Source organism: Lagenorhynchus albirostris, chromosome 3, assembly GCF_949774975.1.
Source record: "Lagenorhynchus albirostris chromosome 3, mLagAlb1.1, whole genome shotgun sequence".
NCBI classification, from domain to species: Eukaryota; Metazoa; Chordata; class Mammalia; order Artiodactyla; family Delphinidae; genus Lagenorhynchus; species Lagenorhynchus albirostris.
In genome coordinates, this window is record NC_083097.1 from 26,243,979 (window position 1) to 26,269,598 (window position 25,620).

The following is a 25,620-nucleotide window of genomic DNA, read 5'->3' on the forward strand; positions in this document are numbered from 1 at the left end:
CCCGTGTCCCCTGCATCGGCAGGCGGACTCTCAACCACTGCGCCACCAGGGAAGCCCGGCCGCTATTGCTTTTGCCTGACCTGCTTTCCTCATTCAGTTTCCTGCACCCCGACGTCCTTTGTGCTTGCAGCCCCTAGGGTGGGAAGCCGTCATGGTAACAATGAACAGTATAATCTAATGCTCTAAGAACCCATATGGTTTGTTCTTTGTTGCAGAGGGCTGTCTTGGGCATTGTTGGATGTTTGGCAATATCTCTGGCCTCTACCCGCTCGATGCCAGTAGCAACCCCTTCTCCCCGTAGGAGAGAACCACTGGTTTATGTGCAAGCATAAATACACGAAAGAGAGCAGCCAGCATGTTTCCTGACGCAGGCACTGGAACGAGATCAAGAATGGCTTTCCTCTTTGGGCATGAGAAATTATTAGAGCAATGAGAAATGTTCAAGCAGGTCTTATGTATTTACCATTGGATGTCTCAATGTGCGGGATAGATTGAAGGGATTAGCAACTGAGGAAGAGAGAAGTTTGGAGTCAAGGCCCTAAAATGTGACAGAATACAGGGGAGGGCACAGGTGAAAGAGTTAAGAAGTAGAATTGACAGCATCTCACCACCAAATGTGAGGGCAAGAGAGGAGTTGAGAATGACTCATCTGTGCTTGAGCGACTGGGAATTGACATTAATGAAAAGAGGAAACATGAGGAGGGACCAGGTGACGGAGAGCATAACTGGTTTTATTTCAGCCCATGCTGAGCTTGAGATGTCTGTGGGACATCCAGCTGGAGCTGGGCAGGGGTCAGGGGGAGGTCTGGGTCTGAAACTCTGAAGAGAGATGGAGATTGGGGAGTTGGCAGCTTGTCCTTGGTTGTTATTGCTGTGGATGTAGAGGGGAGAACCCAGGGAGAGGAAAGGGAGAGAAATGCTGGTGTTCCTTCAGATACCCTGGGCTGCCAGGAGGGAGGAGGGAAGTGAAGGATGGAGGCTGAGAATAGATGGTCAGAGAGCTGGAAAGTTCTATCCACCAGCAATTTAGGGTCTAATTGGACAGCCTCAACAGCTAAAAGTCAGTTCTGTATATAATTGAAGACCAAAAAAGCATAATGGTATATGCTGCCAAAGTGGAGGGAGGTGAAAGGGGTGTGTGATCTCCAAGAGAGCTTTGTGGAGGATAAGAATGGATCACAGCTGCATAGAGCCTGGCTTTCTCAAGGGTGTTTGTGAAACCTCTGCACTGATGACAGAAGATGGAAGGGGGCTGCTTCTTCAAGTTTCCAGGTCACGGCTGTCCCTGCTTGCACGGCTTCAGGGTGTTCCCATCAGCTCCCATCACAGGGCATGGAAGCAAACTGAGCGCCTGGTGGCTTTCCTCATTCTCTGTGAATTATTTTTGACTGGGGCATGGGGAACGGAGAGAAGGAAACTTGAATGCTTCCTGTGTGTTCAAGTCACTTATGAATTTTGGCAAGTATATTCACTTTGTGGCTTCAATAATATGAAGCCTGATAGCCTTAGGATTGGCCGATGGGAAATTGTAAGGAAAATCCGGATTCCACTGGCTTTTTCAAAATGCAGTTGACCCTTCAACAACGTGGGTTTGAACTGCGCTGGTCCACTTACACGTGATTTTTTCTCCAATACGTATACTATTATGTTTATGATCCAAAGTTGGTGGAAACTGGGGATGCGAAATCCGTGGATACAGAGGGCCAACTGTGGGACTTGAGTATATGAAGATTTTGGCAAATGTGGTGGGTCCTAGAACAAATCCCCTGCAGATACCAAGGGACAACTGTATCTGTGATATAAAACTTAGCATTTTAGCCATTTTTCGGTGTATAGTTCTGTGGCATTAGGTATATTGACATCGTTGTGCAACCCCATCCATGTCCAGAACATTTTTCATCTTGCAAAACTGAAACTACACATTAAACAGTAACCGCCCATTTTCGCCTCTCCCCAGCGCCTCGACTGCCATTCTGCTTTCTGTCTCTGTGAATCTGACTTCTCTCGGTACCTCACAAAAGGGGAATCATACAGTATGTTTTTTTGCGACTATTTCACTTAGCATAATATCCTCCAGGTTCATCTCTGTTGTGACATATGTCTGAGGTTTTTTTTTCTTTTTAAAGCTGAATAATATTCTATTCTATATATATATATAACACATTTTGTTTTTCTACTCATCCATCAATGAACACTTGGGTTGCTTTCACCTTTTGGGCATTGCTGCTATGAATGTGGTTGTACAAATAGCCCTTTATGGCCCTGCTTTCGATTCGTTTAGGTGTGTACCCAGAAGTGTCCATTGGCTTTTGTGGTATTGTCAACTGCTTGCTCTGTTGGGGAATCAATCCCTAGCTCCCTGTCCTTCTGATAACTTCCTTTTCTTGTTACTCTTCTGCTTCTGCTGATGGGGGAGTCTGATGTGTCCTTAGGCTGGGCTTTGTAACCCGCTGGAGAGCCATCCCTGAGCCCCTGCCTGTAGTTCTTGGCTATGAAGATCTACATCTTGTCCAGCTAGCTCTGTCCTAGAGTATGAATCTGGAAGATCTGTATTCTGATCTCAGGACTTCCACTAATGTGCCCTGACCTTGGCAAGTTTCCTGTGTCTCTGGGCCTCTGTCTCCACATTCCCACCAATACGAAGGTACAACTAAATAATCGATGGGGTCCCTCCCATGTCACAGAGGAGGAGGGCATAGTGGTCTCCTAAGCCCAGGAACCGTGGTGGGTGAGATGGAAGCAGAGCTCCAGACTCTTTTTTTTTTTTTTTTTTTAAACAGGCATCTCAGGTTGATGATTTTTATTTGGCCTCACCATGAGGCTCGTGGGATCTTAGATCCCCAACGGGGGATTGAACCCTGGCCCTCGGCAGTGAAAGCGCAGAGTCCTCACCACTGGACCGCCAGGGAATTCCCAAGCTCCAGACTCTTAACGTGGGCAATTTGACCAAAAACTCATCTGCCCTGAATTCTTGTATGCTTCCAATGGCTTGTGTACTTGCTGCATTCTGGTACGTGGCTAATTTTATGAGTAAATGTAGCAGTATTTCCCCTTAAAGCAAAATTATATGATATATTATCCATACTTGTTGAGAGAATAGACAAAAGAAAGGTGGGATAACTGTTTTCACCGTAGATTTTTGGCAGATGTCACAAACTAATACTGGAGAGAATACTCCATAGGCAAATTTTACCTCTGGTTAAGACTGTAGCTTGACCACGGGCCAAGAAAATTTTAACCTCCTTTTTTCCCTCACTTCTTTAAAAAAGTTTTTTGTAAAGAACACGTTTTCTTCTCCTTAGCTGAACTCAGAGCAAGTCCACGCTCCTTGAACTGGGAAGGTGAGTCCCGGGAGGTCACCTACATGATCAGTTCTCAGGCCCCTCGACTGTATGTGACAGTTCAGACTGGTCCGGGGTTTCCTGCTTGGGTTTGGAGACTCGGCACTAATCCTCCTGTCAGTTCTCTCTGCCCGACCAGTGAAGCATCATGTATACATCAGTGATTTTTTATCTTTCTTTTCTTTTTCTCAACTGTAAAAGGCAGATGGCTTGTTTTTTTCCAAGGATGTGGTATTAGGGTGTTAGGTTGAATAGAACCTGATTTGGAGAATGTACAGAAATATATAGCATTTTTTTTTTAGGAGACATTGTAACCATCTAATTATAAAAAACAAAAACAAACCAACAAACAAGAAGACAGACTTCCTGGGACACTCAGTCATCAGTTTTTTAATATATGAAAAATTTAAAAGCAATTGTGAAGAACGAAGAATTTCCCATGGTGTTTGGGACTAGCTCATAATAATTGGAGTTCCTGGGAGGGGGAGGGGAATCCGTAGTGGATAAAACTCTAAAAGAAATGAAGAGATTAAAAACACACAGTCCTAAAACCCAGCAGTCCTGGGTTTTCTAGAAACACGCCCTGACAGTGACTCCAGTGAGCAGACAACATTCGTTCTTTTATTCCTGACAAGTGTGGCTTCTAAAGGGTAATCAGGATTTTAATAACATTATTCCCATTTAAGCAGTTTGTGAATTTTCATACCTACCATGAAGGCTGTAGGGTTTTGGAGACCTCTGTCTCTGTTTGGTGGATCATGAAAGACCCCTTTCGCTGTAGCTGCAGAATAAGGTGAATTTTACACATAGTAGAAGTGATGATATATGTGTGGAATCCTGTTTTTTCGGGGTTTTTTTTTTTTGCGTTATGTAGGCCTCTCACTGTTGTGGCCTCTCCCGTTGCGGAGCACAGGCTCCAGACGCGCAGGCTCAGCGGCCATGGCTCATGGGCCCAGCCGCTCCGTGGCACGTGGGATCTTCCCGGACCGGGGCACAAACCCGTGTCCCCTGCATCGGCAGGCGGACTCTCAACCACTGCGCCACCAGGGAAGCCCCTGTTTTTGTTTTTTAATTCTGTTTTCTGATAAGGTCTTAGAGAGTAAAATCCAATCGTTTTCCTAGCTGCTGACGTTCTAACTGGAGTAAGTGTTCTCAAGGGCTGGGTGTTTTTGTTCGTAGTGGTCTGGGGAAGAAGATGGGAGTACTTTGGGTTAGGAAAATTGTAGCTTTGGGGTCATGATGGCAAAATTATTTAAATGGGAGTAAATTTTTTATTCCTACTTGAATGCAATAAGAAGCTGGCCCTTCGGTATAAAATGCAAAGTAAAATACTTGGTTTGTTAAGCATTAGGTGACTGGGTGGAAAATTTCTCGACCCATTTTCCTAGCTTCACATTTTGCGGCACGTGAAATACACATTTCGGTGTATTTCTGGTTGTCTTATGCCTGAAATCGTCAATCCACCTCAGTGGGTGGCGGTGGTGTCTGTATAATGGGGCTGTTGTGACTCCATCACCAAGGTGTGTCTCCTTTGCGGGTAGAAGAGCTGATTCACAGATATCTGCAGGAGTAAGGCACGCATAACTTCTGCCACGGTCTGATTCCCCGGTACTCCCAGAAAATCAAAGCCATTTCAGCAGCATGGTTCCACTCCACTGGCAGGGCAAGGGTTGGCTTGTCCTCCTACAAACACAGTTTAACAGGATGCATTCATAAATGAAAGATGATCTGAGTGCTGTGCATGGGGCCCTCAAGCTCAGGAGGTAAAGCTGAGAGGAGGAGGGAAGAGAGAGAGACAGAATGATAGAGCTCGTACTCCTGGGCTCAGTAGAATATGGGGACTTGGCAGGATGTCGGAGCTCGCACTGGCATGGCTCACAGTTCCGTTGACAGTTCATAACCCAGGACTTTAAAGAACTGAATGGTGAAGGGAAATGAAGCACAGCACACTTTGGAGTTGTCCTGTACCAGCGGCTGTGAAACACGGTGGAGAACGTTCCCCCGATCAGCTCATGAAGCAGGTAGCAGGGGAGACGTGAGCAGCCAGGAGAATCCTATTTTCCCTCTGAACACAACTTACATGTCTTCCAAAGGTTTCTTTTGTTTTGTTTTGGTTTGGTTTGGTTTTTAAGTGTATGAGAAATGAGAAGATAATATTGACATAAGAAACAGACTTAGCCTGAATTATGCTGATACCCGCCCAAGCCAGAGATTTTCTCCGTGACTAGTTTGATGACCAAATGACAGCTATATTCTAGGGGTTGCCTTAAAGTCACCCCAGATCTTACAGCATTTAAGTTAAAAATCGATTTAAAAACTGGCAGATAATCAGTGAGCCCCAGACACTGTTTTATTATCAGTACTTGGAAGATAGTCAACCAGGAACTGATTTTCAGACTTGACTGTTGCTATATTTTCTTATTTCCAAGCTAACAAGGTACTTGCTAATTTTTACTGGCTTTTGTAAGAAAGGAGGTGGATGTGTAACAGCTGTGAAATATCTAGAAATTGACTGGGGTCCAGCGCAGAGCCTGAATGCACTAATGTTTTCTCCATTAAGGCAGGCTGCCTCTGCTCAGCTTCTCAATCAGGGAATTGGAAAGAACGGTGAGAGCGAAGTGTGGATCCTGAGTATGTGTCTGGGGGCGGGGGAGGGGTGGTGTGGACAGTGTGAGGGGGCGAGGATTGGAAATTGTCACCACGCCATCTTCGCACTCAGGAGCAGAAGATAAACAGGGAGGGTCATGGGTGGCAGCCACACTGGAGGACAATGTAAAGACAGATCTGTGGCTCCCACGGTTGTAGCTGAGTCTCAGAGCATCGCTTCCATCCTCGGGGCTTGTGATAAGAGAAGCAGAACAGAAAAAAAGACCATCGCAAGCCTGGCTTTCTGAACCATTTCCAGGCTTTGCTTCTGCTAGGCACCTGGATACTTTGACCTGGATTTCCGCCACGATGAAGTGGTCAGAGTGTCATGAAATGGAGCTGACGTGGGGTAGGTCGGAAGCGGTGTGTGTGGTCAGCGTGCCAGGAGTGTCAGAATTCGGCAGAGAACTTCATTCCAGCCGAATAGGCCAGCCTGAACACTGCCGCTCTCTGAGCTTTTGAGAATGCCCTACTGTCTGTCTGGGAAGGCAGATATGGGAGCTGCTACAGTTACTGCTCCCTGGCTGCTGTCGTCCTCATGCTGCGGTGGCCAAGGCTTGTGGCTTTGCATTTTAGGCCTGGAGGTCTGGGAGATGACGGTGCTCAGTCAAGCAAGCCTGAACCTTATCTCTGACTTCTCAGCCTTCCACAGCTAGACCTATTCATGGGTGGGGGAGCGTCACTCCTGTGGTCTTTAGGAAACCTCTCCACCCCGACGCTTGCTACCATCTACCTGCTGGGTGAGTTCCCTTAGTCTCCCATCCTCACACTGGTCTGTCCCAGGTGCTGTTTGCAGGGAATTAAGGCAAGCCAGGGGGCAGGCTCCATTCTAGGGTCCATTCTGGAAGCAGTCAGAGAGCGGTACACTGTGGCTTGTGGGCCAAATCCAGCCTGCCCTAGCCTGTTTGTTTGTTTGAAAGTTATTTATTTATTTTTGGCTGTGTTGGGTCTTCGTTTCTGTGCGAGGGCTTTCTCTAGTTGTGGCAAGCGGGGGCCACTCTTCATCGCGATGCGCGGACCTCTCACTATCGTGGCCTCTCTTGTTGCGGAACACAGGCTCCGGGCGCGCAGGCTCAGTAGTTGTGGCTCACGGGCCCAGTTGCTCGGCGGCATGTGGGATCCTCCCAGACCAGGGCTCGAACCCGTGTCCCCTGCATCGGCAGGCGGACTCTCAACCACTGCGCCACCAGGGAAGCCCCCTAGCCTGTTTTGGTGTGGCTTCTGAGCTAAGAACGTGTTTTCCATTTTAAATGGTTGAAGTAACAAACAAAGAATGTAGGACCGAGATGGATGTGGCCTTCAAAGCCTAAAGTATCTACTGTCTGACTTGTTAGAGGAGACATTTGCCGACCCCTGATTGACATCGTTCAGGAGCATTGCGACCAGTGGATTGATCGGCTCATTAAGTCCTCGGCGGTTCAAATGGGCTGTCATTTTGCAGACTGATTTTAGTTTCTGAATCTTGTGTTAGATGGCATTACCACCCCCAAAAGGGGGGATTCTGGAGCCAGGAAGTTGAAGATTTTCTGCAGGGTACAAACAATAGGAAAGAAATGTCAGTTGGGTTTTCACCCTCTCCTCTCATTGGTGAAGCCGCTGGTGTAGGTACCTTTGAGACGCACCACGTGTTGACTGTGTCTGCCACTGAAAGAACCTGATGGGGGAACCAAAACTCATCTGTCTTACTCAAAAATGTTTCGTTTCCTTTTTTCCCCTTTTGCAGACTGAATGTTGGACAGACAGGTACAATCAGAGTTGTTCGGTGTTGTCACTTTGAAAAGAAAAGATGCTTCCTGTAATACAAAAATAAGATAGTTAAGTGAATATCATGTTTTCTCATATTTAGAAGTGTTTCTTTATTGGTCTCTAAGAAAGCTTAGTATCGGCCGGCCAACCTGACCCCTGAACATACGATTCTTCTTGACCCAGCGACGGGATTTCATTGTTAATGTCATTTCTAATAAGAGGAAAATCTAGCGACCTTGCTCATGCTTACCTTGTGTCAGAACTGCAGGCCTGGATGTGCAGCTGACATTTGTAAGTAGCTTATGGTGCATTGCAGAAACACAGGAAGGTTTTCACAAGAAGATTGTAGTTTAAGAAGAAAAATAAAATGGCTGGTATAATTATTTTTTCTCCAGGACATTGCAGCCATCTATCCTCCTGTATTTGGAAATTGGATGCTGTCAGTAGAGAAGAATGGGGGTGGGGCCTATTCTGACAGATGAAAACAAGTGAGGAAGGATGAAAATATGTACATATGGTGCCCCATGGGAGTCGGAGCCTGGAAAACAAGATGGCGGCAATACGCTTGACAAATCAGGTTGTCGGACCTGGCGAGGGTGGGTCCTTTAATCTACCATGTGAGCAAGGCCTCACCTTTGTCTGGCTTTAGAAAGGGGTTTGGCTATGAATTTAGAGATTAAGCAACCTGCTATTCCTGTATGCACCAGAATTTCAGACACAGTCAGAAATCTGACTTGCGTAACTGCTAAAACTCAACTGGAAGCCAACCAAACGGCGGCCTGGACTCCCCACGAGAGGGGCAGATAGTCAGGAATCACAGCACACGAGGGAATGGATCATACTGGCCCCAGGTGGCGTGGTCTGTGTGGCCAGACTCAGTGGGGCAGGGTTTGAGGTGAAGGGTCAGCTTTGGTTTCCCAGAAGGCCTCTGCATGAGTCGGCGGTACGGATCTCAGAGACCTAGAGCTACCTGGTGTCTGAAGGCAGCAAGAGGGACCTTTTCACTTCTGAGCTGTACAACCACGCTGGCTCCTAACGAGACAGACAGAGTCTGGTCATGAGCTGAAGGGAAGCACACGCCATGAGCAGCCCTTCACTCATTTATAGCATGTTGGGAGGACTAAGTGCTCTGGCTCAAACCTGGCACATCTGCCCCTCCCTTTGGCTCTCTGGACGGGGCTGGAACCTGACTTCTGCTCATCAGCTTTTTCCTGATGGTGAATGGAATAAAAGCCTGAGCTAGATGTGTGCATATGTGTGCAAAAGTGTGTAAACCTAAAGGAGAGGAACAGCTGAGCAAATAGAAGTTAAGATTCTGAGTTAGAGAAAACGGGTGATCATGTCCATGGAAGGGAATCAATAATTTCACATCTCAGTGGCTGGCAGGTGTCGCTTTGTGTGGCTTTGGGTTCAAAATTCCTTAAGAACTTCTGTAGGCAATGCACCCTCTCAGTTCCAAACGTGATTTCTGTACATTTTCGGCAGCGGCGTCCAGGGGGTGTAGCACAAAATCCCTTTCACCTTGGAGGTTCCAATGACAACTGCCTTTTTCTCCGTGGCCGGGGAACAATACGGCAGCTTTCCTTCTCCATTGACACGGCACCTGCCCTGTTTAGCAAAGGAGCGGGCTGAGTGTGCCGCGCTAGGAGATCCTCCAATAGCTTTGCTCTCCCTGCGGGCACGTCTGGCCCAGGGTGCCTCGGTTTGTTCAGTCCAGGTGCGCGTGGGCATGCAGCACACCACGGCTCCACAGGTGGCCTCAAGTAGGGCAGGGCCAGAGCTCAGTCTTGGCTCAGATACGAGGTCCCTGTGTGGTGAGTCAGGCCCTGACAGTGACCCTGTACTCTAGATCCTCCCTTTTTTTTTTTTTTTTTTTTTAAATCTCTTCCTGAAGAAGTAATACAGCTATGTTTTACATGCGCCAGAAGAACTCGGCACTTAGAAGTTCGACCAAAAGTGACTCCTTTGGTGAAAGAGAGCGCTCACCCCCATGGTTTGGATTTTCGAATTTCAAGGCTTGGGAGCTATCAGGTAGGCTTAAAACAAGACACTCTTTGACCCTCTTCTTTGCCTCTCTAATTTCCACACTATTTTTCTTCCCAAATTAAAAGATGGAAACCAAGTTGGAAATGGGCAGAATAGGGCAAGTCTGAGGAAGGCTGAGAGTGGCCGCTGGGAATCAGTTTGGTGAAAAGCCCCTATTTCAGTGAGACTTCTCAGACTATGGGGGCAAAGCAGCAGGTGCAGGTCACTCCCTGAACGGGTAGATAGATGGCCTCCTGTTTATACATTATATTTCCCCAAGCCTTGCCCTTTTAAGAAAAACTTAAACATTCTTACCAGCTCTCCTCCCTCCCCCTTCAAAAAAAAAAAAAAAAAAGTGGTCTTACAACATTTTCGAATTCCTACCCAAAGCGGAACATGAGTGGAATGGCCCAAGCCAGGGGGAAGGGGGAGGGAATTCACAGGCACCATGCTTGACCTTATAAGCGGCCTGAATCTCAGGACTTGTCATGGTGCTGTTGATAGCACAGCAACGCTCTCCTCTTGCCTTGTGCTCCTATTTCTGCCCCTTTGGCAAAAGTATCCTTATTTTCTCCTGCTGGCTGGCTCCATCAGCAAAAGGAGGGTCTGCCTTCCAAGGAATCCCGCCTTGGACTTGCCAAATTCCACCATCACCTTCAGCTTGCAACACTTTGACTGAAGTTCCAGATGGCTGCCTGTGGGGTAGAGGGTTGACTCTTGGCAGGAAGCTGCTGGCTTTGAAAAACATCACAGGTATTTTATTGTAAGAGATGCAAGACAGTTTTGGCAGGGGAGCAATAAAGACCTGGAGGGGAAACAAAATTACCTTCAAGCACTGCCGGGAAGAAGGTGGCAGAAATGAAGGATGCAGTTTGGGTTTGTAAAGCTAAGTCTTTTACACAATCCTTTCCACAGGCTAGAACTTGCTTGGCTTCAGTTTCCCTCAAGTGAGTCAAAGAATGTGAAAAGAGAATGGAACGCTGAAACTGAGAAACGGACCTGGGGACGTCTTGGTGCGTGAGGATTTCACTGAGGTCCCAGTGGCCCGACCAAACTTTGTGTGGTGGAAATCCTGCTGTTTTCAAAATGATGAGGCATTAGACATTCTTGTGTCTATAACCAATTAGACATTCTTAATGAGTTTCTTATGGCAACAAAAGTTTTAACACCTCATCTTAAAAGTGAGTGGAGGGCTTCCCTGGTGGCGCAGTGGTTGAGAGTCCGCCTGCCAGTGCAGGGGACGCAGGTTCGTGCCCCGGTCTGGGAAGATGCCACATGCTGCGGAGCAGCTGGGCCCATGAGCCATGGCCGCTGGGCCTGCGCGTCCGGAGCCTGTGCTCCGCAATGGGAGAGGCCACAACAGTGAGAGGCCCGCGAACTGCCAAAAAAAAAAAAAAAAAAGGGAGTGGAGTCAGTTATTTCACACTCTTATTAGGAGAAACATGAGTCATTTCTATAGTATCCTGGGGGCTTAATTAATTGCATTTGTTGCCGTTGAGATTTCAGAATTGGGAGAGGGTCTGCTCTCAGTTTTAGTCTTTTTCACCTGTGAGTTCTTCATCTACTCCAGAAGCAGCCTCCAGGTTACTCCCAAACCCAAAGTGGTCTCAAAGCTGAGATAGCAAACCTTTCTAAGCCCAGTGACAGTGAATAATACAGTGCTGATTTTTGAAATCAGTTTTACCCCGATATGATTTACTATGATAGACTCTTGTTATCTGCAGACTGACTCTCTAATCTGTGAGGTTTCCTCTGCTTCCAGCCTATTTTCTTTCTTATATTACTTATTTTAGATTACGAGCTCCTGAATCAGGATGGGTGCAAAACTAAATAAGGATGATGCAACTAACTCATAGTAGGACATTCAAAAAGCAAGGTTTAGTCAACTTTATCAGGTGAGCAAGCCTATTAAACAAAGGCTAAGTGTAAGTGACTGTGGTTGTGTGTGTCTGTGTGTGTGTGTGTGTGTGTGTGTGTGTGTGTATAAAGGGTTGCAAGCGAAGTTAATAGTTAATTCATGATCATATGGACCTGGGAACATGGTTGTTTTTTAGCATAAATCTTTATGTAAGAATGTGTCTCAAATGTGTAGGTCTGTTTTCTCTTCTGTAAGCGTGTGGCTCAAACATGCTCACGTAATCTGTTTTTGTTAGAGAAATGCCTCATTGTGTAGTAGAGGCTTTTCTGTGAGAGTTCAAACCGAGTGTCAGATGAACTTCCCCAGGCTGCTGTGTTAGGTCCCACTTTGTTTTCATGGCGTTTTGGTTAGCATGAGGGGAAAATAGCCCACGGAGCGGTGTAGACGACGTGGATGTACAATTTTGAAATTCAGAGACAAATCGATTTGGGCTTTTTCTGAAAATGGATCTTACTTTGAGAACCACAGTTGACATGGCTGTGGGAAGTGTTACTTATTCTCGGCAAGAAAACGACCCTGAAAAGGTGCTTGTGATCCAAGAGACAGGGAGCTGCCCGGCCTCTCTGACAGAGCCGGGGGAGTGATTCAGAACTCAGGGTCTGTAATTTATATTAAATCCACATTTGTATGGAAGTATCTATGTAGATGGAGAAGGCAGCTTCCTACAAAATGGGATTATTTTAGTTACTCTGTGTAATGGTATTCACAATGTAGCCTGGCATGTCCCTTTCAGAAATATTTAGACCCCAGCCTAAGGGATTTGATCAGAAGTACTTATTACACGTCAAAGTGTTTAGCTCTGTGGTGGGAACTTGTGGGGAAGCCAGCTCACAGAAGCCAAAAAGCAAACGCAGTAGCTATCGGAGAAAGCTACTGATTTGACCAGCTTGTGCTCCAACTAAGACCAGACAGACAGAAACACAGGTACGGGGCACGTCTCTCTCTACTCCTTTTGTGTAAGGTCCCTAAGCATCTCTTCCTCATAACCTAGATTCTAGGAATAGATTTTGGAGGGAGCGGGCGGGGGATAGTAAACCTGAAGGGAAGAACATTAAATGTTTATTGTCACTAAACTGTAGCTCAAATGTAGTGTTTCCTTCAATAACGGATGTGGACGACAAAGCACAGTAGCGTTCACGGTCCCCGTGTCATTGTCACCAGTAGAAATGATAGATATCGTTCGTGGGGGGTTTCTTTCAATATCATCAACACTCGTTACTACTTTGAAAATAGGTTAGTTAATCAATTTGTTGCTAGAGGTCCCTGATGGGTCAATAAAAAAGCACAAGGGTTATGATAGTATACCTTTAAAAATATTTAGCATATTGCATTTCAACATAATTGGTTTTCTTTGTAATCCTAGGTATTTTATGCATTTAAAAATATTATTTTGAGACTTTTCCAGACAGAGGCCCATGGTACAAAAATTTTTTAAAAAGGAAAAAGAAAATAAAGAAACCTGTCTTAAAGGTTACCATTTGATATTTATTTAGATCTTCATTTACCAGGAGAAAAATATTAACCCAGGACAGCAGGGTGTGTTCTAACTTATGAATCACCTGGGGATCTTGAGAAAATGCAGGTTCTTATGCAGTAAGTCTGCGGTGAGGCCTGAGATTTCTGCATTTCTAACAAATCCAGCGTAGCTAGGAGGAAGCCCACAGCAATCCAAAGAACGGCCTGTTTCCCAAACCCACTTTTAATCATTTTAATCCATCTTAGTTGTAGGTAATAACTTAACTCTTGTAACGCTCGGTTGCGGGAAGAGATGTCCCAGGAGCGGGAAAGGGGGAGAATCTCAAAGGACAAACTTCACCTGCTTCCAAGTGTCATATGTTGGGTCTTTTGGAGCCTGGAGTAGCTGCCAGGCTGGGCAGTGAAGGTGATGGCAGCTCAGGCCTCGGGTAAAGGGTGAGCTAGAGGGTGTGGGAGCAGATGTGTGTCAGCGGGAGGCCGGGAAGCTGCTGCAGCTGTGCCCCTCCCTGTGATGGCTGGTTTGCTGGGCTCCCGGGCCCCGTGTGCTCCAGGGGAACCGGGAGGGCGCTGCAGCTGCCTGCCTGCAGCCCGTGGCCTCAGCCCGGCTCGGCATGGAGAGGCCAGGATTACCGTCCGATCCCTGTAAATGCGAGGTGGCCCTGTGCTCTGCTCCGAGGAGGATTGTGTCTGCCTCTCTTCTCTCCCCAAGGGTGACTTATTAAGTGTGTAATTAGATGATGCAAGTTGTGTAACTCTGTAAGATTTTCATAGACATTTGCAGACTGGAGAAAGGTCCTTTGGTGGAGTCTGAGGGGAGAAATGTCACTGAGCCTCCACGGCCCAAGCAGCATTCTCTAACCCCAGAGCCCCCAGTCCTGATCTGCTGCCTCCTGAAGATGTCCTGCTGGCCTCAGTCAAACCACTTACGTTCTGCAGCTGGGTGGCGGCTTCACAGGGTGGCCTCAGAGGTGCAGAAATCCAATTTTGTTCATATACCAGAGGTTGTCAGCTGCCTGGGGACTGACTCATGCTAATCAAACTCCCAGGAGACTGGGATCCAAAACCCAGTGTGTCAATTCCTAGTGAAGGAAGAATCCTTCCAGCCACGAAACATGTTACCACCACCTTTGCTCGCTTGTTTCTGCCATGTTAGCCCTATCTTCCCGGGAGAGAGGTAGTTGAAAATGAGGACTTCGTATGGAATACGTCCTAAGGAATGTTCCAGGGACCTAGACTCAGTGTTCTCTCTCATGTATAAGACTAAATAATCACACCCAGGTCCCCTCAGCCTTTGGGTTCACCTTGACTAGGTTCCCTTCATACCTCCCCCTCCCCCAGCACAGTTCTTTTCCCCCTCTTCTCTCCCGCATTGTGGAGACCCAGCAGGTGTTCTGCTTCAGCTTCCCTATGTCTGCTCCCCTGGACTGGATCCAGATGCTTCCTGGGTCTCCTCAGCTGCCCACCCGCCCATCTGTGGATCCCCTGTGAGGACAGGTGTGCGTGTGTGGATGGGACAGGTGGGACTTCTGCAGGTGCACAGGCATCACAGGGTGACTCTTACTGTTGCTACTCTTCCTTCCTTTTTATTTTCTTTTAACTCTTTCTCACTATTTGTACTCTCAGGGCCAACTCCCTGGAGCTCCGAGAGTGGTGACCCCAGCCTTATATCCGTCTCTGCAAGAAGACTCCCCATTGGTCATTGATGCCCCTGGTTCCCAAACCCAAGAGGCATTTTTATAAAATACAGATTGCCAGGTCCCAACCCCCGGTTCTGGGTGAGCGTCCAGAATCGTACTTGTAAAACATTCCGCAGAGGCAGAGAAATCTCTCAGATGGTGGCCATCTGTTTTGGGCTGTTTCTGTGTCACTGCCATCCTGTCACCAATGGGTCATGGTGATTGGAGAACTCTTACTTGTTACTTATACTTTTCTTTTTTGCTCAAATCATCTATATAATGAACTGTGTCGTCGTACAAAGCAGTCACTCTTTTTTCCTCCCTTCGTCAAATAAAAGGCTTATTCTGACAGTCAGCCAAGTTTGGAAACCGCCACTGTGGACCCGTTATCCCAGACCCAGAGCCCTTCTTTCATGGAGTGGAAACTGAAGCTTCGTGGATGAACTGGCCGACTGCATCAGGGGGAGCCATCTGGGTTAAGGTCTGAAAACCACGCCCACCACAGACTCCCTGCTCCTTGATGAGACCCACTATTCTCAGCCACAGGGGCCTTGTTTCTGGGGTGTCACAGTAGAGCAACAATAAGCAAATGCCCATACGTGCAGGGTGAGGGCCACATTTAACCCAAACCTTGTCCCCCAGTTCTAGCACTAAAATGTGAGTGCTATCAGCTGTCCTGATGTTACCACAGCTGATAGATTGAGGCTCCTGGAATGACAGGGACCCCACCTCTTCCTTAGAACACTTTGTCCTTCGATGTCTCAACTTCCCCATCTATCAAATGAGGATAATTCAAACTGTGCTACCTCCCTTACAAGGTTGTTGTGAAGTCATACAAAACGATGTGTGTGAAGGGCTTTGGGGAAGAAGGGCACAAAGCATTATGTAATCATAACGTGTCTCATCATCACCCCCGATATTATTATTATTTTTTAGATTTATTTGTTTATTTTTGGCTGCATTGGGTCTCTGTTCCTGCACACGGGCTTTCTCTAGTTGTGGTGAGGGGGCGGCCACTCTTCGTTGTGGTGAGTGGCCTTCTCATTGTGGTGGCTTCTCTTGTTGTGGAGCACAGGCTCTAGGCGCACGGGCTTCAGTAGCTGTGGCACGCGGGCTCAGTAGTTGTGGCTCACGGGCTCTAGAGCACAGGCTCTGTAGTTGTGCCGCATGGGCTTAGTCGCTCTGCAGCATGTGGGATCTTCCCGGAGTAGGGATCGAACCCGTGTCCCCTGCATTGGCAGGCGGATTCTTAACCGCTGTGCCACCAGGGAAGTCCACCACCAATATTATTATAGTATCTGCAAAGACTTTACATGTCTGCTGAGTGGCTCCAAATAGAATCAATACAGATAGAAGAAATACTTTATTCTATTATAACCCAGTGAAAGGCTTGCTTGGAGGGGAGTGGAGGAGAATCAAGATTCTCATAGAAATATATCACTTCTGAATTTCCTGATTAAAGCAGCTCTAATGGCCCGTTAATGAATCATTTCACACCCTTTGCCCTTTAATGGCCACTTTGCAGCTGTGCTCCAGAGCCAGGAGCCATTTGGGTGAGCGAGTTGGTGCCTGTAAGTCCCAGGATGGTTTCCCATCTGCTCGGAGGCCAGGACTGCCTTTCACGCCTCTCCTGCTGCTCTGAGTGGTGAAAATGCTTCAAGATTTTTCATCTTGAGAATGGCGGAGTTTTCAACCTTGTGTTCCAGACTAGTTTAAACACCAGACAGATTCTACTCTCTGTAAAAAGTTTCTGCAACTGTTCCAACAGAGAGATAAACCTAAAATGGATAAAGCTTAATTTTTCTCCCTAAGAAATGGCAGTGCTTGAAAATGAGGGCATCAGTCTGTGGTAATCAACCTAAATGATATTAAGCATCAAATATGTCTCTGTAGAGTTGCTTAAAGAAAACTTACGGACTTCGGGCAGGTTATAAGTACAATGAACATTGAAATAAAAATGGAAGAAATTACTTCTGATGAAAGGAGTATTGATGTAATGCCATGACATAGACGGCATGTGCTTACCAGGGGGCCTTTCCAGCTCTGAGATAGTAAGGTTCTATGAAAAGTCCTAGGTTGGAATGAATGGGAAGGAGTTCATGGAAGAGGACCATGGTGCATAAATAGGATCTACGTAGGCAGAGAGAATGGGAAATGCATTCCCAGAGGGTGAAAGTACAGAGGAGAGACGCAGGGAGGTTTTGTGTGAGGAGCTGTGTGCTAACGAGAAGAGCCAGTGGTAGGATTCAGCCCGTACATACTTATAGGCTGCTCGGATTTGGTCTGAAAAAGAGGAGATTGCAAAGACTTTAGTTTAGCCATACAGACAGATTGTGTTAAATGGCTCAAGTCATTTTCATTGGCTTACAAACCCAAATGCCAGATTGCTAAGAGTCTGCATTACTACCTGGAAACCATGAGGGAAAAAAAATGTGCTCCTACCTTCTACCACCCCTTCATCCTCCACCACCTACCCCCCTGGCCCTGATTTAGTATTTCAGAATCTTTATCCCTACCCCTAATTGCTTCCAATTGGAGCCTGTTTTTTTTTTTAAGTTCTTCAAATGCAACCAATATTAGGAAACGTAGTTTTTTAAGAATTTCATCCTCATGTATGATGTAAAGACGATGTAAAAAAGCTCTTAGAACTAACTCCCCTTCCCTAATCTGTGTGATCCTATCCTTAGGGTTTTGAAGTTGCAAGCAACGGAAACCAATTCTGGCTCACTTAAGCAGAAATTTAGTGACAAAATATTGGGTAGCACAGGAACCAAGGGAAGTGTTAATTAAGGTCTGGGCTCAAACGAATGAGCAGGAACCGAATGGTCAAGAACACATCCAAGGTCATGGCACAGGAACAGTCTGCTTAAGGTATCACCACTGCCACCACCACCATTACTAGACTCCTGTGACTAGCCTTTATCTATCCCTGTGTCTTTGCATCACTTCCTTACGATACAGAGTCAGGCAAGAGTCTCCAGTGGACCAAATGTAAGTCATGTGCCTGTGGACCAATGTGTGGGAGTGGGGACAGAGAATAAATTCCCTTCTCCGCCACCTCCCATGTAATGGGAGCTTCTCCCAAATCCAAAGGACGTCTGGATGCTGGAGACCCATGCAAACGTTCATCTTCCCTACCACGCAGGCACAATGAGTTTCAGTTGGTCTCCTCTTTCTCCACCATCTTTCCATGTGTCCACATCTTCTCTTTTCCTGCTTTTCCTCTCTTTCAGTACCTTTCCACGATGACCCATCCTCTCTTGGGTGTGACATAGCTTGTTGACCACCGAGTTCAGTGTGATGAGCTTACTTTTGGTCATTTCTTTTCGTGTAAGCCCTTTCACCCAGCCTCCCACCAAATCTGAAACCCCACCTGCCACATCCTTGGTGGCCTTCCTCCCTCAGAAAGCAGCCACTGACTGCATCAAGGGTTAGCACTAGGTGTTTGAAAAGTTTTTGTCTTATAAAAAGCCAAGTATCTTCCACTCCTTATCTTCTCATTAGTACTGATGCTATAACTTGTGTCATCCTGAAGTGGTCTGCCCCTTTCTTCATATGACCATTTAGGTGTTTGTGTATAAAGCCATTATATACCTCCTAACCACCTCCCCCCATTACCTTCTCCAGGGTAAATACCCTTAGTCTCTTCAGCTGCTTATCATGTGATGGAATTGTCATTTAACATTTTTGATGCCTGAACTGAAGCAGTCTCTCTGCATGCAGTCTTATCCAGAACAGGATTATCACTTCCTTTGATGTGGGCAGTATACTTCTCTTAATGCAGTCAGATATTGTAGTGCCTTTACTTGGTTCTGTCATGGGATTAAGTTGACTGTCTCTGAAAACCCATAGGTTTGGGCTGAAGCTATGTGGGACCTGTTTCAAATAACCCATGGGATCAGATTCTGATCCAGGAGCCTAGGACCAGCATTTAATATGGTTAACTTGATTCACTATAGAGAACGTCCACAGGAAGGTGAGTTCTAGATGACCTGAAAAAATGAAGAGCACAAACCAGCAAGGAAGACTGAGTTTTGTACACTTTACTTCCATTAAGTAAACCCTTCCTATATAAGCAAATAAATGGCTGACGTGCTGTTGATGGATGGAAGATGGGGTTTGGTTTACAAAAGTATCCTTCATGATGATGATAAGTTTATTGAAGTATAATTTGCTTACACTCTTTAGCATAATAAAATTTTCCCAATTCCAGAAGAAAGGATTAAATGGACTACACTTAAAGTATAAAATTGAGACAGTATGCGAACAAGAAAGAAACTAAAGGAAGACTTTTCTAGTTGTTCCAATCTATAAATTCTAACAAAAACAAGTCATGTGAATTACCACCATACTCAAGATGGAGAACCATTCCATCACCCTAAAAACACCCCCTTGTGGTAAAACCCTCTCCTTACCCCCAGCCTCTGGCAACCACTGATACGTTCTACTGTTCTGCCTTTTCCAGAATTTTATATAAATGGAATCATGAAGTATGTAGCCATTCAAGGCTTGCTTCTTTCACTTGGCATAATAACGTTTAAGATTCATCCATGTTTTTAATTGTATCAGTAGTCCCTTCCTTTTCCTTGCTGAGTAATATTCCATTGTATAGATGAGCCATGGTTGGTTTACCCATTCATTCCTTGAATGTGCTGTTGCATCACACAGAGGTCTGTGCAACATCTCATGCAAAAAAGGTTTTGTGTTTCTTCTCTCTTCTCAGCCAAACACAGCCTATCAGACAGAGAAATTGTTGCTGTCATGTGTGATCTCTACACTTCAGTTATGCTAGATTGTTATCTTTATAGTATTTCCTGAAGTGTAGAAAAATGTGAAGAGTATTTAGACAAAGTATGTATGTTTTCTTTTTCTTTGCCCACAAGCATCAGCACTAGATTTTTGTCTATTTTGAATACAGATCTTGTTTCTATCTCTTATTACACTTTGAAACAAGTTTAAACCCGTCTGTTTATTGTTTTTCCTTTTTTTCTTTTTAAGGAAAAATCTGGTCAAGCATCTCTAAAGGAAATATGTCACTGTTTTAATATTATAGCTTTTTTATTGAATTGCAATTATTATATAAACAGGGATGCCAGAATTTTAAAATCTTTTAAAGTACTGCTTTCAGTTTAAAATTGGACTTGTTCCACTAAATGTCTATGGTAATAATTTTGAGATATCTATGCCAAGAGATATATAGTTATAAACACTGCGCTCTGAAATTCAGGTTAGAATGGAGAAGGGTGACATGAAGTAATTATGTGATGGGAATGTCTGAATTTGTAACCTCTGTGTACCTTTGATTTATGATTTGGTAAAAATAACTTTTAAAGAAAACCTTCTTGGATTTCATAACCTCAATTGAAAACTTGTGGGATGCTGATTATAACATGGAGATTTACTCTAAAAATTCAGAGCTGACCGCTAGGGCTGGCTGGGTGAATTAGTCATTTGCTTTCTAATGGGGGTGACCTTAACTTGTCATATCCCCAAGTAAAGAACAGTTGTTCAGATTACATATTTACAGCCACAGCTCTTATACCTAGTAAATGGGCTCTGCAGACAGTCTTTTAAGGATACTAGATGCTGCTTCTTCCTTTACTATCTGTAAAAGCATGCAATTTCCATCAAAATCTGAAAATGATTATTTTGGAACCTAGACAGATGAACTAAAATTTATCTGAAAAGGGGAAAAGTGAGTGGATAGCTAAGAAATATTTGGAAAAATGAGACAAATAAGGAGGTGTGTGTTCTTTCTCACCAGACAGCAAACTATATTTTGAAGCTATAGTAATTCAAACAGAATGGCACAGGAACTGACAAACAGACCAGTGAAACAGAGCAGGGAATCCCAAATAGGCCCATCTATGTCAGGAAGTTTGGTGCATGAAAAGGAGACATTTCAAAACTGCAGGATAAATATTTAGTGAATTTTATTGAAAGAATTAGCTAAAACTTTTTAGAGAAGAGTATAAAGTTAGGTCCCACCTTTAAATAAATAAATTCCAGATGAGCTAAAGAGCTAAACATAATAAATGAAACCTGTGAAAGTATTAGAAGAAAATAGGAGAATATTAGCTAGGGTGTGGAAGCCTCCTAAGTAAGACTTTAAACACAGAAAGTTATAAAGGAGAAGAAGATATACTAAACTTATGGATGAGAATCACTATAAGATAAAAGTCGAAAGTCACAGGAATGGTTTTGGGGGTGATACGAAGGAGTGATTTTCATGTTTTACTCAATATACTTCACCATGTGAGGTTTTTGTTTTTTTTTACAACAATGTATTCACGAGTTGTGTAATTTTCTCAATGTGCTTACCGCAGTATGTGGACCATGACAAACATGCACATAAATTATAGCAGCTATTATTGTTTTCAGACCCCTTTCCTCACTTACAGGGATTCCCGTTTAGAAAATGTAGCTCCATGTCTAAATGTATTTTTGTAAAATTCTCTTAGGTTTTGAAAATCACTGCCTTGTTGTTGTTGTTGTTGACACTCTGGACGCATTTTTCTACCATGCCTCATTACTACTTGATGCAGAGGATAAAGGATTCAATTCTCTTAAATGCACTGTGAGTGCTGGCTGGCAGGGTGCCTAGGGATACGCTGCACTCTGGGGGAGATGTTGGGGAGGCAGGGGCAAGAGGTTGCAAAGGGGCCACGAACCCGCTTTAAGGTGTACACAGTCTTGCTAATTGACAAGATGTACGAGTACAAACCACTAGAGCATTTGTAAAAGCGCCAAGTTGAGTGTAATCAGCCCAGGGCTGGACACTGGAGCATGGCTAAGATCTGTGCCCTGTGGAACCTCCAGAGGAGACCAGAGGAGACCTGACCCTCTGGAGGGTCTGGGAAGAGGTGGAGCAAGGATCCCAGAACCGGCAGGCAGGCGTTTCCGGAAACTTGTCCTGTCCTGCTCCCTGGAAGCAGACCTCTTTCTCCCTGGGCCCAGGCTCTGAGGTTGGGGTGACTCGCATGTGATGCTCTAGAGTGCCGGTTAGAAAGTTGGCTTACTTGGGAGGTAGATGGCCTCTCCTGGGGCTGCAGTACTTGCCCTGAGCACGTGGGCCAGGGCCCTGGGGCTGGCATCCAGTTGTCGCGCATTTTCATCTTCTCCATGTGGATTTTCATGCCTTTCCTTCACTGGTGGGGATTTTTATGTGTTGTTAGTTGACTTCTCTCCATAGGTAGCCCAGTAGGCTGGATGTAGTCACCGTGAACATTTTTCAAGTATTGGGATTGTAGGCCTCATGCTTTGCATCTAAATATCACTTAATTCTCATAGCAGCCCGTTTCAGATGAGGAAGCTGAGACAAAAACAAAACCATTATTTGCTCTAAGGTCACACAACTCGTAAGTGACAGAACCTATGTCTGCCAGGCTCTGAAACCTCCATTTTGTCCAATAGGCTGCTGGACCTAACCCAGCCCACTCCCCTGTGACTATCACACCCTTTCTGTGGCTCTGGAAGATCTGGCCAGAGTCCAGCTAGTTCCTAAAAGAGCAGCATTACCATGTCTTGTCCCTCTGCACAGGGGGAGGAAGGAGCTCTGGACCAGGAGTCCAGATAGGCTCCGTGAAGCTCCATCATCTCTATCCTTACACTTTGTCACTTATAGACTGGTGACAACCTCATCTTCCTTACCCACCTCAGAAGTTTGGAATGGTCAGATAGAGACGATGATACTACTACTAACAGTGACTTTCCTAAGATATAAAGACTTATACCAAAGTAAGGTGGTGTTAATAGCAGCAGTGAGGGTGCTAAACTTTCCTGTCTAACGTGTAACACAGCAGTTGGGAGGGGTCTTTTATCCTTCCACTGATACACTTTGCCTAGCACTTTTCTCTTGATGTTTTCCCCTACTCTCCCTTACTTACAAAGCTATGAGCAGCAAATGCAAACCTTATTTATATATGGAAGGGAAAATAGCCTTGTTAGATGAAGGCACGCATTAGAAATGTAGGCACGTCTTAAAGCAGGTATGAACGGGGACTCCTCCCTTCATAAGAACTTTTGGGTGAGGTCTGAGCAGTGCAAATGACTTAAGTCTTTAATTCTGTTTTGTAACGTGGCTGTCCATGCTTGGTTGACAAGATGGCGGCCCGTTCTGTGCTTTAGGAAAACGGAGGCGGGGCTCGCAAGTTAAAACATGTGCTCTGATAACCTGTCTGATGCTGTAGGAGAAAGGACAAAGAGGAAACTGAGTCCGTTCCACAGTTTAGGGTCCTTTGAGTGAAACATGGACAATACACACTGACATCTTTATTGGGTTTGTTTGCTCTCTAAATACCCTCTGAATTGCGTCTAGTGAGGGGAGAGGCTGAAATGACAGCACAGTTAATGCCCATTGGCTCTGACCCAGAGGCAAATCACCAATCGGTGGTGCAAGCTCTCTGAAGCTCACTGTACCGCAAGGTCACAGGTTGACTGTGAAAGCAAGGTCCCACCCTCAGGCAAGATGCCACCCTCGCAAACCTGTGACCGGGCGGCTACCCAGAGATGGCACAGGCGTTTCTGAAGTTCATGCTGTTAAAGGTGGTCAGGGAGTCGGCTTCAAATGCATTGCTGAACATCAGAAAATAAAATAATTGCTTTAACATTCCTCCCTCTGAGATGGTTTGAGAATCTCAAAGCGGGTGCTGAACAGGAAAATAGTCGGTGTTCTTATGACTCAGGTACCCAGTTCATCTCACAGATGACCGGCTCTAGCCACCGTAGTGGTTTTACCCATTGCGTGGTCCTAAATCATTTCCCCTGCTTGGTAATGTCTTTGTTTGCTGTGCTTTGAATGAGTCCTGAATGACAAGAAGGATAGGGGATAGGTGACTCAAATTAACAAACCATGTAGCGGTGATGATTCCCCTCAAGATGATCTCCACTGGACCTTTAGGTTACATTCATCTGATCAAAATCCTTCCACGACAGCTGTCTCTCGTTTTATCCAATGTAGCTGTTATTTATTGGAGTAAAGAGTGTTCACCCCTGCGATGTGTTGTTTGAGAAGTGGCTGCACTTGCAGCTGGAAATCTCTCTCCTGTTGTCATCTAGATACCAAACATCATAATTGGAAAAACAAACCAGAACATTTCATACAATTCAAACGCAAAACTTCTGAATATCCAAGAATTTAAATGGCTGGGGTTTTTTTCTATTCTTCATGCCATAGGTATCATATAGGTAGCTTTTCTCTGTATTTTAAAATATATCTTTTAAATATTTTAAAATGACGTATATTATTTAAATTTGCATCAGTAAATCATCTTTGTTCTTACGGATTAATCTGAAGGAAATGAAACAGTGCACATCCCTTGTGAAATAGGGAAATTTGTCTTGATATTTTTAAAGATTGTTTTTAAGTTCTTGGATAGCATATCTAATATATTTATTTAAAATCACATTGTTATATAACTGTTGACACAAATAATCAGTAAACAATCTATAATAGGAACAGGAAGGAGTTTGATTTGAGCCAAACTGAGGACTATAGCCCGGAAGATAGCCTCTCATACAACTCTGAGGAACTACTCCAGAGAAGCATGGTTTTCAGCACAGTTTTATATCCTGTCAGAACAAAGAACACCAAACAAGTCAGGGATACATTCTTTCAAAGTAGAAAAAAAAAAAAAAGACCAGCACATACATAGCGAGTCAGTATGGCCTTGACGCCTGGGAAGGGAGTCTTACCATTGAAGGGGTACCAGCATTGGCATCTCAGGAAAGGGAGGCGTTTAATCTTTATTTTTACATGGACGTTCTTTACTTCCGATCAATGCACCCTTTCATTTAATAATTAAAGCAGATGTACAATGTATGTTTGGTAGACCACAGCCACAGGCAGGCTGAGACCATAAAATTCAGGTCAACCCACGTATGAGCCAGAATGACTTCCCCATACCTCAACATGTGACCATTTCTTTTGTCATACCACGCAGAACATGATAAAAATTACTTTAAGCAGATCTTAGAGGTTTTACAAGATTGCATCTTATTATGAAAGAAGTCCAAGAATCAAAACGTCTTGGCAAAGCTGAAAGGACTGGAGGAGGCTGCATTTGCTCCTAGGACATAACAAAGCACCACAGACTCCAAGGCTTAAAACAGCAAGAACGTCTTTTCTCACTGTTGTGAAGCCTAGCAGTTTGAAATCAAGTGGTCAGCATGGTTGTTCCCTTCTGGGGGCTCTGAGGGAGAGAGTGTCCCTCACCGCGTCCTCAGCTGCCAGTCGTTGTAGGTAACCTCCAGCATTTCCTGGCTCCAATCTCTACCTCCGTCCTCACACTGCCTTCTTCTCTGGGTCTCTCCAGGTTCCTTTCTGACTCTTAGAAGGACACTCTCACTGGATTTAGGGTTCATCCTAAACCAGTATGTTCTTATCTGGAAACTTAACTGATTTCATTGGCAAAACCCTATTTCCAAATAAGGTCACACTCTGAGGCTCTAGATGGACATCATGAATTTGGCGGGGACACTGTTCAACCCAGAGGCTTGCTCTGACTGCATCTCCAGTTTGAGGCAGAACTAGAGTTCACAGTCAGATTCCTGGCCCACGGCCCTAAAGCTGTTCTTAACCTCTCTGCCTGGACCCTCTTCCCTCTACCATCCATCCAGACCCCACGCTTTGGCCTCCTCCCAGCCCAGCTAACTCATGCTGGACCTCAAACCCCTGGTACTTCCTGAGGAAGCTTGCCTGTCCACACCCACCCCCAAAGCAGGCCAGTCTCTTTTAGCAGCTTCTGAAGTAAACTGTGCTTCTGTTGGAAGAGTCTTCATATAGTTAATATTA

General features: G+C 45.2%; 1 protein-coding gene across 3 annotated transcripts in view; it reads left to right on the plus strand.

The window, feature by feature from the left end:
* The window catches only part of PDZD2 (PDZ domain containing 2), a 378,282-nt gene that overhangs the window by 236,729 nt on the left and 115,933 nt on the right, over window positions 1–25,620 (plus strand). The window contains exon 1 of one of the 3 annotated variants that reach the window (XM_060146916.1): window positions 9,658–9,764. The exons of the other annotated variants lie outside the window; for them this stretch is intronic. Within the exon in view, the coding sequence (XP_060002899.1) occupies window positions 9,724–9,764 (41 nt within the window). The 5' untranslated portion in view covers window positions 9,658–9,723. Of the gene's footprint in view, window positions 1–9,657; window positions 9,765–25,620 lie in introns of those variants that run through there. 3 annotated transcript variants of the gene reach the window in all.